Raw genomic sequence first — 17,653 nt, 5'->3', positions numbered from 1 at the left:
TAGATTTTTCTTGTCTTCTTGGTCAAAGGCTTTGAACTCTGGTTTATGAATGTTACATGTCATGGATAGAAAGCTGAATGTGTTCGGTGAAAACAAGCTTTACAGTACTTACACTTGTGGGGGAAAATTTTGTGGGCATGTGCTGTTAAAACTGTTCTTATCAATAGGGCTATGGTAAATTGAAGTTAGTTTTTTTATTGAATGAGAAATAGCAAATTGAATGCTCTCGTTATCCCTTATGGTCTTAATTTTTGTCTTTGTTTCTTTCTGAAAGGTCTCTTTCTTATATTAGAAATTTTAGCCCGGTAATTACTATTCCTTTGACTGGCCTTTCTAAATTTTCACTTCCCTTGAAAGGCCATGTATTGCATCTCTGATTTTATGGTTGTCAGGCTCAGATATTTCTCATGTTTTAACTGAACTTTATTTACTTTTCATTTATCTGTAGGTCAGAAATTCACAAGTGACTAGAATTTTGAATTCTGAAGCAAATCCACCATTGAAATTTCTCAGACCTCATAGATTTTGCTGGGATTTCATTGGTATTGAACTCTGTTCAGCTTACTGCCATTTTCTGCCTCTGCTGGCTCTACCTCAGGCGGGAGATAGTCCAACACATATGCTCCCCTAATTTTTCGCATGCAGTTAATACTATGGTATTCACCATAGAAATAATCTAGATCCATCATTCCCATAAAATAAGCTAGAGACTGTGTGCAATTTAAGATGGCCTTAACCTAGATTTAGAGCAGTTAGGTCTCTCCCTCTAATAAAACTCTGTAGTTAGTTCAGACAAAACTAGATGACTGTGGATGAAGTGGTTAGTAGCTCTGAATGGAGCAGAGAGCAGGATAAAGCATTTGAAAATGCTTTGGCAATTCATCCAGAGGATGCTTCAGATCGATGGGAGAAGATTGCGGCTGATGTACCTGGGAAGACTGTAGAAGAAATTAAACAGCATTATGAGCTCTTAGTTTATGATATTAACCAGATCGAATCTGGTTGTGTACCTCTACCATCTTATAACTCTTCTTCAGAGGGCACAACAAGCCAGGCTAGTGATGAAGGAATTGGCAAGAAGGGGGCCCATCTTGGGCAGCATAACAGTGAGTCTAATCATGGAACTAAGGCTTCAAGATCAGATCAGGAACGACGGAAGGGTATTGCTTGGACAGAGGAGGAACACAGGCATGTTTATTATTGCTTATGTATTTTTGAAAAACCTATATATTCAGTATAGGTTACTTTTAATTCGCTATTCTTTTGTCTCTAGTTTATGATGTTTATAAACATGCTTTTGAGGTTTGCTGGGTCTAGTTGTGTTCTCTATTTCCTTTCCTATGCAATCTGATCATCATGGTATATTCAAAGTCACAGTTTGCTTATGTACCTTAATTCTTTTGACTGCTTTGTGTAAACCTCAATTATTTTGACATTTATCTGTACTAACTAATGCCTACTTTTGATGATTCTTTGACTAAACCATGGCATGGCATCTGGTACTCCTTAAAAAGGTTTCAGCATTGCATTACGGTTTTAGGTGAGGGATGAAGTGGTAAAAAAAACAGAGGGGAATAGAGAGGGATCTCAATGTTGAACTGGGTTTTAATCCAGTTCTGCACTCTGCTAGTTCCATCTCAACAGGCATTGTGATTATTAACTATTATTATAGTAATTTCCTCTGCTATAGTATCATATTTTCTCATATGATCTATATGTATAATATGTATTGTTTTGATGGAATACTTCTTTGACAGGTCATTTGCAAGATTTGTATCAAAGCAATCATTTAGAGTGAATATGCCTCTTAAATGTGTCCGTTGTGTTCATCAAAGGTGTGTGTTAAGTCAATAGCCAGGGTAGCATAGTATGATTAATAAGCTTTTCCCCTTTAAATTCATTTTTAGAGGATAGAGCTGAGAAAGTAGTAGCCTCGTTCAGAACTTGTCAAATTGATCAGCAATTATGATACTTTTAGGGTTATTACCGATAAACCACTGATGTTGTGTTTAACTAATTATTGAGGTCAGTGGAAATGGGATTTGTATCAATTTTTAGTTAATGAAATAAATCATATTATTGTAAATTGAGAGAGAAAAAGAGGGGGGGGGGGGGGGGATTACTTGATATGACATAACTATTCAGAAGCATGGCACATCATTAAATGTCCAAAGTCATGCATTATTTGCAGTGAATGCTTTTGTTGACCACTGTATAGGACCATGCTATGAATTTTTGCTAGTTTTAAAATCTCTTTCACGTGTCCTTTATTGCCCCCTTCTCTCTCTCTCTCCTGCATGTAGTGGAAGATAATATTTTGGTTCAGTAAAGATACAGAGTTTCTCAGTTTGGCCCTTACACTTCTTATTTCTCAATTCAATCGTCTTCCATTTTGATTTGTTTCAGCTTAGGATCACTGTACACTCTAAATACTTTTCAACATTGTGGAGAGACCAAATTGAGAACACATATGAAAGGACGGTTCAATCTATGAAATTAATAGTGGAGGGGCCAAATAGAGAGTTGTCTAGGGATGCAATTGTTACTCTCTGTTTTCCATTATGTCCTCTGTTCTGCATTAAAGCCTATAATTACCATGGCCAAACAAGGAGATAGAGAGGACAGTATTTAAATAGGGCGAGTCTTGAGTAGTTGAGAGTTTCCAGCCTTCCAATTTCCAACTATGTTATTATTTTCTTTTCTATTCTATTAGTTTTCTTTACCAAGATAGAGAAACTAAACTGTCTTTGAAAGAGGGAGAGGAGTTTAGTTATTTTAATCTCAATTGCAACATCTTTGAAGACATGACATCTATGAAAGTGCAAACTTATGATAGGGATTTGAGGATGTGTTACGGAAGTTGTTCTTTACCGCCTCACTGATTTATATTATTTCATTCTAATTTCCTGCTTGACTTTGATGTACTGCTTTCTTCAATTCTATACTTATCCTCATTGGATGACATGAGTCATCTATTTGGGTGATGTCAATTTGTCATGCTTATAACAGTTTTAGCTGTTTGATCCGAGCTTCAAGAAATTACAGTTTCAAGTTTGCTGTAGAAGATGCGAGTCAGGCAAGAAGCTTACATGTTACACCTTTTGTGGACATGCTCCTATAATCTTCAATTTAACAATTGTGGACTAGACTCTGAAGATTAACCTTATATTCCTATGAACAGCTGATTAACTTAATTTGGAGTCTGAGGGTATGGGATCTTAAAACTGCAAAACAATTTAACACTTATATCCTTGTCTTGTCAATCCACAAATGTGAATAATATCCTGCATCCTGGGACGGTGGTGAGCAGTATATGCAGATTAAGGTTCTGTAGAGGAGGGGGGAAGATAGCTTAAGACTCATAGTTTTTCTATGGTTGACAGATTTATTATATTGAGATTTTACTTGATTTTGTTAATGTTGGGTGGAACCATTTATAGCACCTCTTCGTAGTTTCAAGTTATGTTTGTAATGATGGTTTTGAGATGCGTTCTAGAAAGAATAGATTGACAGTGAGAGGAAACATTTATATGGCCTGTTAATCCTGAATTAAATTGCGCAGAGTTTTGGACTTCTCTGAAGTTGAAAAAAATTAAGCAGACAACAATATTACAATATGGTCCTTTGAGTCTTGCCTGAGCCAATAAATTTTAAACAAAAAGGAAATTGACCCACCTATATGGTTACTTCTTCCGTTGCTAACCTGCCATCTGAGGCATGATGCAAGTCTTTGTAGTCAATGCCACTAGGGGTGTAAATGGGTCAGGTTAGGCCAGACTTTGGCTTTGATAGACTAATCCTATCTAAAATATTTAGAGCCTATATTGGCTATTAGTCTATTAAAGGCTTGATTTATAGATCCGACGTGGCCTATTATAAAAATCTAAAAATCCTAACACGGCCTATAAGGCCTAACAAGTTGCAAACTAAAGTCGCAAACCAAATTGAAATAGAATAAATAAAATTTCCTATTCACAAAGATCACATGAAATAATATTTTCATTAACAACACATGAAATAATGTTCATAAAGATCACATGAAAATATTCATAAAGATCACATGAAAATATTCATATATGTATATATACATATAATTTGCATTTTCTTTACTAATTTAATTTAATATTATGTTTTAAATTTTAAATAAATATTTATTATTTGTTAAAATGACGTCAATCATTATTTTGAAAATTAGTGTTACAAATCACGATCTCAGAAATAATTACTTGTCTATCTGTTTGATTTTGACACTGTCTCTGCTCCATGATGGGAGTAATTACACAATGTTGGTGGAAGATTTAAAAGTTTCATAAGATCCATAATGTTAATACTAATTTGAAGTAACTGCATATTCTTTCTTGATCAAAATTCCAAATTACTTGAGGAGAGCTTATATGAGATTAGAAACGACATTTATGTTTGTTATAATTTTATGGATTAGATGGAATAGGGAAAACAGAGATAGAGAAGAGACTCAAGAAAATATTTTTACTAATGAGTCCGAGTAATTGTGAAAATGACTGACACTTAAACTTATATTAAAACTATGATTATGAAAAGACAACTGTGCTTTACTTTTGGTGTCCTAAAAGTAATTACTAACTTATCTCAGAAGAAACATAATAACAAAATAAATTTCTCAACAATGCGCGAGAGTGATACCCGCTTTGCTCTTAGCAACTTCCATACCAAGGAAATATTTAAGAGTTTCAAGGTCCTTTAGTTCAAACTGAGCTGTTAGATACTCCTTTAAGTAGTTCAATTCCTCATTATCATCACCTGTAAGAACTATATCATCCACGTACACAATAAGAATAGCAATTTTACCATCTTTAGAGTGTTCGTGGAAGAGAGTATGATCAGTCTGTGCTTGAATGAAGCCTCTTCCTTTAACAACTTATGTGAATTTGTTGAACCATTCTCTAGGAGACTGTTTCAACCTATAGAAAGCCTCTTTTAGTTTATACATTGATCCATCTCCCTTTTTAAAGCCAGGTGGAGGATCCATATAGATCTCTTCATGTAAATCACCATTTAGGAATATATTTTTCACATCTAACTGTTGCAGAGGCCAATCTAGGTTGGCAGCAAGTGATAAGAGAACTCGGATGGTATAGACCTTAGCAACTAGAGCAAAAGTCTCATGGTAATCTATCCCATGAGTCTGAGTGAACCCTTCGCAACCAATCTTGCCTTGTATCTGTTGATGCTATTATCTGCATTGAATTTTATTGTAAACACCCATTTGCATCCTACTGCATGTTTTTCCTTTGGTAGGGTCACTATCTCCCAAGTTCCATTTCTTTCTAGAGCATTCATTTCTTCGAAGACAACATCCCTCCATTTTGGATCATTGAGAGCCTCATGTATATTTCTCGGTATCGTTGTATTGTCCAACATAGTATTGAAAGCACAGAACCTTGGGGATAACATTACATATGAAATATAATTAGAAATAGGATGAGTAGTACAAAATTAAGTACCTTTTCTAAGAGCAATAGACAAGTGTAGATCATTTTTGTCATGACACTCAAGTGTCGGGGTGTTGGAACTAGAACTTGGTTTAAAATCCTGGCAGTGTAGAGGCTCTGGGTTATTCACACTTTGAGGATGTTTTCGCCTGTTATAAACTTAGAGGTTCCTCCTATCTCTGATGGTGAAGGTTCTGTAGCTCCCCCTGTTTCCAATAGTAGAGGTAATACTGTGTCATTAGTAAATTCCCATGATTGATCTTTATCTGCTCCTAAAGACTCCCCCTGAAAAGAAGTCAGGGGAAAGAAAGGTCGAGTCTCATAAAAGGTTACATCCATAGAGACAAAGACCTTACAAAGAGAGGGTGAATAACATTTATAGCCACGTTGAGTAGGAGAATAACCAATGAAGACACACCAGAGAGATTGAGGATCAAGCTTGGACCATTGATGAGAGGGAATATGGACAAATACTACACAACCAAACAACTTGGGAGGTAGGGAGGAGATGCCTCAGAAGAAAGGGAAGGTCCGATAAAGACTAGAAAGAAGAGACTGAAAGTTAAGAGTGCGAGATGGCATTCGATTGATAAGGTATGAGGCAGTGAAAACGGCTTCCCCCCAAAGGTAGTTTGGGATACTCATAGTGAACATAAGAGCCCGAGCAACTTCAAGAAGATTTCGGTTTTCTCTTTCAGCGACTCAGTTTTGTTGGGGTGTGTCAGGACACGAGCTTTGGTGAAGGCTGCCATGTTGGGAGAGATATTCTCCAAGAATAGAGTTAAAATACTCTTTGCCATTGTTTGTACGAAGAATTTGTATAGCAACTTGGAATTGGGTTTGAACCATGACATGAATTTTTTTGAAAATGGATACAACATCTGACTTGTCCTTTAGAAGTATACCCAACAAACCAGGGAGTGATCATCAATGAAGGTAATGAACCATTGAGCACCTTAAATATTCTTTACACAGGCTGGACCCAATATGTCACTATGAATTAAAGAAAATAGGGAAGAATCATGGTGAGCTCTAGAAGGATAATGAACATGAGTATGCTTGGCAAGTTGACAAATATCACAGGAAAACAAACTAGGACTTTTATTAATAAATAAGTTTTGTAATAATTTCTGAAGATGGGTAAAATTTGGATGGCCTAGCCTACGGTGTCACGACATAACATCATTACATGAATCAAAAGGAAACATAGAGTCATTTTCCACAAAAGCACCTTCATGAGTCACACCCCCATCAAAGTAGTAAAGTCCGCCATCCTCTCTAACACTGCCAATCATCATCTCCGAGTCCTGTTCCTGAAAAACACAACCATGTGGAAAGAATTTAGCAAAACAACATAACTCAGAAGTCAACTTGCTAATGGAAATGAGATTGCAAGCCAGAGAAGGAACATGAAGAACTGATGTTAAATTAATCTGCTTGGAAAGTTTAACAGTTCCGTGTCCTGCAATCTGGGAGAAACTATCATCGGCAATCTTGACCTGAGAGGGTTGAGAGCGTGGAGTGTAAGAGAAAAACAAAGTCAGATTACTTGTCATATGGTCAGAGGCTCCAATATCAAGGATCCAACGAGTTTGACTATCAACATGGAAACAGCTGTACCTAGTTGGGCCAAGTTGCTAATGGCCTTAGTAGGTTGAGTCAGAAGCCTTCGAAGTTGCTCGAATTGAGTTTGCTGAGAAACACACCATCGGAGTCAGATGAGGAAGTGGAAGAATGATCCAAAGAAGCCATGAATGAAGAGAGGGTAGAACAAATTCGATGAACAGTGATTCTTGCGATGAACAGTAATTCCGGCGATGTTTGGCTGGGACAAAACTAGAAATTTTTTTTTGGATAGTTTTATGATACGAGAACAATGTTCTCAGCCTTGAGGATGGCTGATCTAGGGATGGAACAATCCCGCTTTTAATACCATATTGAAAGATCTAAAAAAGAGTTTTTTGTATTGATACAATTGATTTCCACTAATAGTATAAGGGATAAATGTAATAATAGTATATGGTTGTTATAGAAAGAGAAAAGGAAGAGAGTCAGTTAGTTCTAGAATATTCATAGGGGATAAGATAAAATGTTGTGCATGTATTGAGTGAATATTGGGGATTTGGGGATCTCTTAGAGCCTAGGGTAGTTGGTTCTAAGGGTGAGTTGGGATCTTTTGATGTCTTGTTCTTGTATTAGTGTTTGTAAAAAGAGGCTATGTCTCCATTGATTCAATATATTCAGTGTTACTAAATTAGGTTCCATCATGTATCTTGGGATAGTTGGTTTTTGACATGATATCAGAGCTTCAATGACCAAGTGTTCTAGAGTTTGATCCTTGCCGTCCTTATTTTTCTAATAAAAAAGTTGAATTTCATTCAAGGTAGGTGGTTTGTGCATGAGGGTGTGTTAGAGATATAATTTTTCTAATACTTGGGCTCCATTTTGCAAAAAGGTGGAGAGATTGATGAGGATGTAAATCATAGAATCAGAGCAGGGTGGATGAAATGGCGGAGTGCATCTGGGTTTTTGTGTGACCGCAAAATCCCCCTTAAGTTAAAAGAAAAATTCTATAAAACAACAGTAAGACCTGCAATGCTATATAGAGCTGAATGCTGGCCAACACATAGGCAACATGAGCATAAAATGGGAGTAGCAGAGATGAAGATGTTAAGGTGGATGTGTGGTTACACGAGGATGGATAAGATAAGAAATGAAGATATTCGACGAAAGGTAGGAGTACTACCAGTGGCTGAGAAGATGAGAGAACATAGATTGAGGTGGTTTGGGCACGTAATGAGAAGGCCCCTGGATGCTCCCGTAAGAACAGAAGTTTGTTACCAAGAGCTCAACACAATAAGAGGTAGAAGTACAGGTAGACTAAAACTTACTTGGAGGAAGGTAGTAAAACAAGATTTAATGGAGTGAGATATAGATTGGCGGACGGTATGCCTTAGAACGGAATGGAGAAAAGCTATAAGCATGGTGTAGGGTTATACCCGTTGTTATTCCTATGTTCCAGATGGTCCATTTTTAGTCCATTTCCCCTTCATTTCCCCCTCTTCTTCTTTTCCCTTTCTTGTTTACTTTTATTTTATATTTATATATATATATATATATATATATTATTACTATTCTATTTATTTATTTTTATTTTTACTTTTATGTTTCTCTTTTTCAACCTTTTTCTATATTTCATTTGGATTCATCTACCACCGACCTCAATTAATTTGGGATAAAGGTGTTGTTGATGTTAATGTTAAAAAGAAATTCTATTCTTAAACAATTTTGTCGTTGGTTGAATTCAAACTTAGGATACTATATCTCTCTCTAGAATACAGTAGTTTAAGTTTAAGTGATCTGCTTCCATTACATTTGTGGTTGTTAAAATTTCTGTAATGAGTTTGATAGTTATTAGTTCTAATTTGGGGTTAATTTGTTTATGCTACATTGCTACTTGTCAAGAAATGCCATATCTGCCGTAGTATTTGAGCATATTGGCAGTAGCTGAATTGCAAATCTGATTCCTGCCATTTGTTTGCTTTCTTTGTGGCCATGATTTATTTTTGCTATTCACAATTTCTTGAGTTCTTTAAGGTTCTTTGACATATAAAAATGATTGAACAAGGATTCCAGAGTTAAGATTTGTTCCTTGGTTTCTTCTGACACTTTTGGGGTCAAAACTATGACACCTAGGTCTCCATTCTTTTGTTGGATTTCAGTATCAAATTTTTCTAATGTATGGACTGTTACAATCCAAGTTTGGCAAGCAACGGTATATATATTAGGGATTACTTAGATTTCATGCAAGCCAAAATGCTAAAGTTTTGGACTCCTATTTTTATTTAGTGTTGTAACTAAGTCCTTTATGTTATCTTTCTTGTGCTCATTAAATTGCTAACAAGGATGCCATCATTCTTTTGCTCATTAAATTGCTAGCAAAGTTGCACCCTCTGAAAAAAAATAAGTAGTTACTCTTTCATCTCTCTTTGCTAATATCCATGTATTAATTAATTTATTTTATTACAATTTATTACTTAAAATTTTGCCCACGTTAGCGTTCAAAGTACATAATAACAACTTATTACTTAAACTTCTCCCCACACTAACAATGTTTTGGTAAGCAATAAGACTTGCTTGATCAAATTGAATGAGTGGTCTCCAAGGCTATCACCTTGCCTTTATATGAAAATATAGAACCACAATTTGGGTGAGTTGCAATGCAATTCAATGAGCAAATAATGAGAACTATAACAAGCAGGACTTAGCAGCAATTATAAATATATTTAAACCAAACTGTAAGGTTGATAAATCTCTCTACTATAAATTCATGTATTTATAGACATTCTTCCTTTAGACAAGGAGACATTGATAGTACCATCACTTTTGGATGACTTTTCTTTATTATTGCTTTTACAACTAAACCTTTTGGTATTTTTCAATGATATTTCTTTATTATTATTTCTACAGCTAATCACCTTGTCACCACCATTCGGTATTTTTCAATAATGTTGCTTCATTATTATTTTCACAACTAATCACCTTATCATCATCATCTCGTGTTTTTCAATAGTATATCCGGTCATACATTTGCGTAATTAAAAGACAATCAATTATTTGATAATATTATCAACTTGATTTCTACTCACCACAACTATTTTTTTCTATCTTTATTTTCTTTTCTAATATTTTTTTTGGATGTTATATTACTGTTGATTCTTTATCACAATTCAATGATAAATTTTGATCGCTGTCAAATTGACACCTGACATATCATTCATATCATTCCTCTTGCCCCTTTTGGAATAAATCACATGTCAAATTTCTGTACTGCCAAAAACTCTGGTCTCTCATCCTAAATTGGTTTGACACTAAACAGGGAATGAGCTGCTGACTACGTTTTTTTTTTCCTGCCAAAACTCTGTAAATTTCATCTGACGTTACCTTGAAAATGAAAAGAAAGAAAGAAATGTGAAGTTGAAGTTAGTAGATGTTCTAGGGGTTACTTAGATTTTGATGGTAAATTCCATGGTGAAGCTAGAGATTAAGCCTGGAGTATACATATTGTACTATCATTGTTGCATGGTGTTTTCTTCTGAAAACAGAGCACTTGTACTGGTGCTATGCATTTCCAATGATTTCAAGTTTACAACAGGATATTTGTAACGTTTATCAAGTGAGAGCTTAAACAATCAGCTTACCTCTACCTCTCATAATTTTCAAAATTAAATTGCTAATTTTAATACATGCATAAAGGCTAAAAGCTACATCGAATTCCTTAAGTTAAAATCTGAGGATCAGTGATTGCATCAGCGTGTTGTTTTTGCAATTTTATGGATACTGTTTCTCCATATGCTAAGTTTTCTTTTTTGTTTTAAAATTTCAAATTGATTGAACACAGGTTATTCCTTCAGGGCTTGGATAAGTATGGAAAAGGTGACTGGCGAAGTATATCAAGGAACTTTGTGGTGTCAAGAACACCTACACAAGTAGCGAGTCATGCTCAAAAATACTTCATTCGTTTGAACTCGATGAATAGAGATAGAAGGCGATCCAGCATACATGATATAACCAGTGTTAACAATGGAGAGATTTCAGCACCACAAGGACCAATAACTGGTCAAACAAATGGTTCTGCTGGAAATTCTACCAGCAAATCTCCCAAACAAGCCCCTCCAGTTTCATCTGGGGTACCAGGTGTAGGAATATATACTGCTCCTACCATTGGACAACCTATAGGAGGACCCCTAGTATCTGCTGTTGGCACCCCAGTGAATCTTCCTGTCCCTGCACACATGGCATATGGTGTTCGAGCCCCAGTTCCGGGTTCAGTTGTACCTGGTGCACCAATGAACATGGGCCCTATGACCTACCCTATGCCACATACATATGCTCCTCTCAGGTGAAATGCTTTTTAGAAGCCTTATGTACAAAAAAGAAACAGCATACTAGATGGCTTCTGCAATTAGTGTTATTCTTTACCTAGAGACAATTTGCTTTTTGCTTATATGCAAGCATGAGATATATGCTTAAAATCAGTCATTTCAAATAAGCCATACCAGGAAGCAATTGGATGTATCTGTATAGGCTGCCTGGAATATATGTTTGACAGTCTTGACATAGGACAGCATGAAAGTACGGTTGTTTTGTAGACATTAAAATTTTAGTCTTAAACCGTGCTGCAGAGGAAGGTTCTGTGGATTTAAAAGTGTAAATTATTGGTGCTCTCTCTTGGTTTTTATTGGGAATAAACTGCTCTTCTACCTAAATTTTACTTTGGTGAGTTACTACCATTGACATGAATAAGAGGGTCGTGTTTGTTGAAGTTTTTGATACGAATTTTTACTCATGTGGAGTGTAGTGTTTGTGTTAGATTTATGGGAAATCTACTTCTCCTTTCCCTATAGAAATTTTTTTCTCCAAAAATCGATTTTAACTATGTACTATGAGTAGTACATAGTTATAATGAGAAACTTGTATTTTCTTTGTCCAGCTGATAATGTTTGAGAAGAGAGAAAAAAAAAACAGTTTTATTATTGTAATTATGTATTATCTGTAATACATAGTTGTAATTGTTTGTTATAGAAAATTTTCTTTGGAGAGAAAAAGCACCCTAGATTTATATGTTGAAGCTTTTCATATGAATCTTTACTTCGAGGAGTGCAGTGTTCATGTTAGATTTTGATCCAACATGAATAACTTTCAACACGAATTGCCATCTCTAATTTTAATCACCTCAATTTTCTTTGATAGTTTTATTAATGAATGTTAAAGGATGCTGATTATGGGCCTTTTAGTATTTGGGTTTAATATTTTTAATTACCTACCTACACAAGAAGGTAATACATGTTTATTACTTTCTCAGTATATAAAAAATATATTTTTATTTAATAAATTCTATTTTTTATTCCTTAATGTTTTAAGGATATTCGATAACAAATTCGTTTGATAATACACTAAATTAGAATTAGGAAAAAGATTAGGATTAATGGTAAAACAACTTGAAAATGGGTTAAATTAAGCCACGTTTTTTTAATGAAAAAAACTAAAAAACATAAGATAAAGAAAGCAAACACAAATAGAATGAACTTAGAAATAAAGGGTATGTTTCGTTATGTTCTAGTTTTTTTTTCTTCTTAAAACTGTATTGTATAATAGTTAATGAAATAAGTGTTTTCTATCTTTTTTTTATTTTAAAATTTAAAAGTCAAAACACAAAACAAAAATAATTAAAACATGTTTTTTAAATTTGATTCCTAAAATTAAAGAACAATTATAATTTTTAGAATTATTTTTATAAAACAGATTTTATCAAATAGGTTTTTCTTTTCTATATAAAAATAAAAAAAAGTATTTTTAAAAACAGCATTCAAACATGCCTTGATTCCCTTTTCTTGTTCAAACAATAATGAAAATAAATATGTAATTGAGAATAGATCCATTATATTTATCATCAAAATCTATGTACCGTCTTTTACTGTTATTTCTGCTACCATCAATGTAACACTCCGTTCTAGAATTGATTTGTTATCATCGCTTTATGATACTAAGCGCAGTTACAATCATATTGGTTCAATTAAAAATCCGGATAAATTTTTCTTTTCAAAACTTACTTATTTTCCTTTCGAACAACACCGAATTCAAAATAACCAATTGTGTGACCATAACTGTACGATATTGCGGAATAAATGAAACTAAGCTTAACATCATATTCTGATTTTGTTCAAGTTCAATACTAAACTATCTTTAGTTTTTATTAAATTCGAAATTCTCTAATTCATTTATGGTTCTAATCTCTTACTATGTTATAGATCTCTCTGTTAGCTTCGCGTGGGTTCAAATCGCGCTCAATTCGTAGCTCTGTAGCTCGAGTTATGCCAATTTTACCAAACTATGTTCATGCTGTTTACGGGAAGCGCGCTTGAGCGCTATACTGGGCGCTTGAGCTCCCAAAGGCAGAGAATTTGGCCATCTCCAGGTCTTCAACAAGCTTGAACGCCCAAAGGCAGAGATTTTTCCTCTATTTCACGCACACAGCGTGCTTGAGCGCTCTAATCAGCGCTTGAGCGCGCTCCGGCTGGGGCAGACTTGATCTCCCTTGTTTTTGGTGGTTCACTTGAAGGAGTTCCTTCTTCCTTTTTCCAACTTATTGGAACCTAATTGATGAGGGATTTCCAACCATGCTCACACACCATGAGGCTCTCACATTCCACATACATTTCATCAATCCATCATACAATTCAATTACAACTATCCTCTTCAAAATAATTACATCCCCAAGGAATTAGCTACCAAAGAGATGATCAAAGCCATTACTCATAAACAACATGAAATTACCATTACAATGATCATGCACTAAGTCCTCCAAAATACATCATATGGCCTCAAAACAAATACATATACATATGATGATGCAATTGGCCTACACATATAACAATTCTAAATGGCATGCAACTCAAAATGTCCAGCTATCAGGTATAATCTACTCATGCTTCTTGCCTCGTTCAACCTCACCTTTATCGTTCAACCTCACCTTCTTGCCTCGTATAACAACATGGGGTGAGATATACGAATATATCACAGTAGATTAGGGGTCCTTGGAGATCACTCCACCCTAAGGTTCACTTTCAGTGTACACATAATAATAACAGCTTAACACATTCTTATCCATAAACATCACATGAACTTCCAAGAGAGATCATCAAAGGGCTGTTTCTCTTAAGTGCTTACCACAAAGGAGATATGCATAGGGCTGTTTCCAAGGGAAGTCCACAATCTCACACTAGGGGCTTCCAAGAGAGACCCTCAAGGGCTATTTCTCTTATGCTCTTACCACATGGAGATCCACATAGAGCTGTTTCCAAGGGAAGTCCCTACCAATCATCCTCATCATAATACTAGGCACTTCCAAGATAGATCCACAATAAGGTTATCTCTCTTAGGCTCTCACCACAAGGAGATCTGCATATGGTTGTTTCCAAGGGTAAGACAAACCACCTGAAGATCCTCATAGGGCTGTTTCCAGGGGAGGTCCTTACTGGCATGATGGCTTTAAGAGGGATCCTCAAGCACTGTTCCTCTCAGGTAATAACCACAACGAGTTCCCCTTAGGGCTAGCTCCAAGGAAGACCACACATCCATCATACTAGTTACATACATTCGACTGATCCAAGGACTATTCAATCCTTTCTCATTTATCAGTTACTACCTGATCTCTCAACTATCAACATAACCTCAATCTGAATCCTCAACCAATACCTCCTTTATTATTTTTACCTCTATCAACCATTCATCAACTACTCTTAAACAATCAAACATCAATCAATGATCATTAAGAAATCATAACATTTATCAATGCATGAGTATACAATTACTATCATCATTATATATCACACCTCATAAATTATTCCTCCTCAACGGAGTATGGTGGAACATTCAAGGGGATCAACCCCAAAGTCCGAAGGTTAACCTTACACTTGAACTTTCCTCAAAGCTTTCCTTTCCTCAATTGAACGCAACCACAAGAATTAGTCACTCCACTTGGTCCACTTGTCTCAATCCTATCCATACAAGGGACATCATCAAACATACAACCAACCAAGGCTAACAATGCAAGAAAATCCTCAATTTCAAGCATAGATTTCTCTAAATATCAAAGTATACTAAAATGACAATTTAAACTCATTTCTACCGTTTATTTATCATTCTTAACAACATTTCCAAAGGAATTTAGCCTCAATCTTACTCAAACTCATAAAACTCACAAAAAACACTATTCATTATCTTCAACCTCAAGAAAACTCCATGAAAACTAGGTTGGAGAAGTGGAAACTTACCACAATAGGTCACAACCAAGGAATAGTGGTCCCCTAAGCACTCATGGATGAAAATGCCCCCAAACTTCTTCAATCTTCAAAGAGGTCGAAATATTTGAGAGGGAATATTTCTCTCTACAAAGCCTTCCAGTCAAAACCATGCTTGGATTCACAATGAGGGAAAGAGTCTAAGTGGTTTTGGCATTGGAATGAGTTGATTTGGTTGGGAAATAAAGAAGTTAGGGTTTGAGGCTCAAAAATGGTTTCTCCCCCTCTTTTCTCTCTGTCGCTTGTGAAATGCATGAGGGGGGGGATTGTTTGTTTTTTACAACTTAACTTAAGTTGAATAATTTCAATCGGGTAAAATCTTATCTATCTATTCACCTCCATTCACTACCAAACTTACCCGATGGACTATAATATTTTTTCAATCATATTTCTAACTTTACTTTTACCTTTTGAATAATTTTGTTTACACCCATTTTTATCCCATAATTTTCACTGACTACACTTTTTATCTCAAAACTACCCTTAACTCATTAATTTTAGCCTCTTACTTAATTCCACCCATTTATACATGCTAAATTACTTAATTACAGGTAATTAATTAAATTCTTAAATTAGGGATTTTATAATCAACATATTTTATTGGCCGAGAGATGTTGATTTAAAATTGATTTGATAATAATAAAAATGATAATAAGAGATTATTTATTTAGATAACGGAACTCTTGAGCATATTGCACAAGGGATTTCATACTCGTTTAAATTTTCAATGTGGAATCCCATCCACTCCTTTATCAACTAGAGATTTCTTCACCAAATGATGGTAGCCCAGTTGGCATTAGGAAACTAAGCAGGTGGAAGTAAGAGCATGTGTTTGATTCTCTTTTGTACCTTCTTTGGGTGGGGTTTAAAGTCTTAATCTTGGGACCACCCAAATCAGACTAATTGCGAAATGATGAACTGATTGAAATATCTGAAAATTAAAACTAGAGATTTCTTTTAAATTTTTTTAATGAAAAAGAACGGTGACAGTTGAAGAATAGTCACTTTGGGCTCTTCAGTTACACAAATGAAGAATCACTCTCAAAACCATGGTATGTTTTTTTTGGTAAACAAAACCAGGGTATTTTCTTTCATAAGCTTAGTGCATGTATCTAGACAAAATATGGTGATTATAAGATGGGTAAACTTTTTCTTACGCCGCAGGAAAGTACATTTTTTTTCCTGCACTAAGATAGTAATCGTGCATCACATTTTTTTTTTTTATAAAATGACAAGGCCCATTGTTTCTTTGTGCCAGCAGAAGCTTGGAGAGCACTTTTTCTACAACAGTTTTACAAACAACTTCCATTTAAAAATGTACATATGGATTTTTTTGTTTTTTTCTTCCTATTTCATACATTATTTGTTACAGAAAATGGAGCATTTTTATTGGATCGTCGCACCCAATCAATAGCGCGATAATAGTATTCAAAATATTTCGGGAAGTTTGACAATTTTCCTGTAAAAGGAAAAAAGCAAATCCCTTATAAGATATAGACCCAAAGTTTTTATTTGTCTTATTGTTTTCTTGTATTCTTTCCTTAAAATGTCTTTGTGTGGCTGGTTTATATAGAGAAAGATTACAGTTTAAACATTTGCATCTTATTGGTAGTACAAATAAGACATATTCTTCAACATTCCTTGCCCTTTTGAGCAAAAGATAGAACTCCAAATTACAAATGAGTATTGAAGCCTCTTCGATCCTAACTCAATTTGGTGTTAAAAAGGCAAGACTAACAAATTGACAATCCTCTATGTTATAATTCCTTCTAACATGCAAAAACATCTAAAAGAAACGGAAAGAGATCATAAGTGTGAATTTTGTACTTGTTGATTTATGTTGCGTGAACTTGAGTAATTTAAGTTATATTTAAGTGTTAAATTAAGTTTGAAAAAAAGAATTTAATGCCTTGCATATGGGTGAATTGATGTTTTGGACCTTGGTGAATAGTGAGAAAAGCCCAATAGTTATAATTATATATTACTCGTAATACATAGTTATAACTGAAAAGGATCCAACCTTGTGTCCTTTAAAAGTATGAAACTTTTTCCCTTAAAATTAAAAGTTTTGTCCAATATATATATCACATAAAAGCATAACTTACACGAATAAAGTACCTATTAAAATATAAAACCATTATTACAAAAGCAAATAATAAAGCAAACGCTACTGCAAAAGTGCAATTATTCATCTCACGCCTTTTATATATTTTAAGAGAAATAGGGGGTTATAAACATGTTTGGTAGCTTAATGCTCCAGTCCTCATTAACTAAATAAGAAAAGGCAAATTGCAATACACAAAGATTGATACTTTACGA

General features: G+C 34.8%; 1 protein-coding gene across 1 annotated transcript; it reads left to right on the top strand.

Moving 5' to 3' along the window:
• Positions 1-433: 433 nt before the first annotated feature.
• Positions 434-11,729, top strand: LOC133298910 (transcription factor SRM1-like). Its single transcript, XM_061498300.1, has 2 exons — positions 434-1,188; positions 10,873-11,729. Exons 1-2 carry the CDS (start codon positions 803-805, stop codon positions 11,375-11,377), a joined length of 891 nt encoding a protein of 296 aa, XP_061354284.1. The 5' UTR covers positions 434-802; the 3' UTR covers positions 11,378-11,729.
• The last annotated feature ends 5,924 nt before the right edge of the window (positions 11,730-17,653 follow it).

Source organism: Gastrolobium bilobum, unplaced genomic scaffold (assembly GCF_033153095.1).
Source record: "Gastrolobium bilobum isolate Gb01-03AN ecotype WA unplaced genomic scaffold, APGP_CSIRO_Gbil_v1 utg16768, whole genome shotgun sequence".
Classification (NCBI taxonomy): domain Eukaryota; kingdom Viridiplantae; phylum Streptophyta; class Magnoliopsida; order Fabales; family Fabaceae; genus Gastrolobium; species Gastrolobium bilobum.
This window is presented reverse-complemented; position numbering and strand designations above follow the sequence as displayed.

Coding starts and splice junctions, on each gene's coding strand:
- LOC133298910 (XM_061498300.1), top strand. CDS start 803: ATGACTGTGGATGAAGTGGTTAGTAGCTCTGAATGGAGCAGAGAGCAG. Junction 1,189..10,872: donor TGGACAGAGGAGGAACACAG/GCATGTTTATTA, acceptor GATTGAACACAG/GTTATTCCTTCAGGGCTTGG.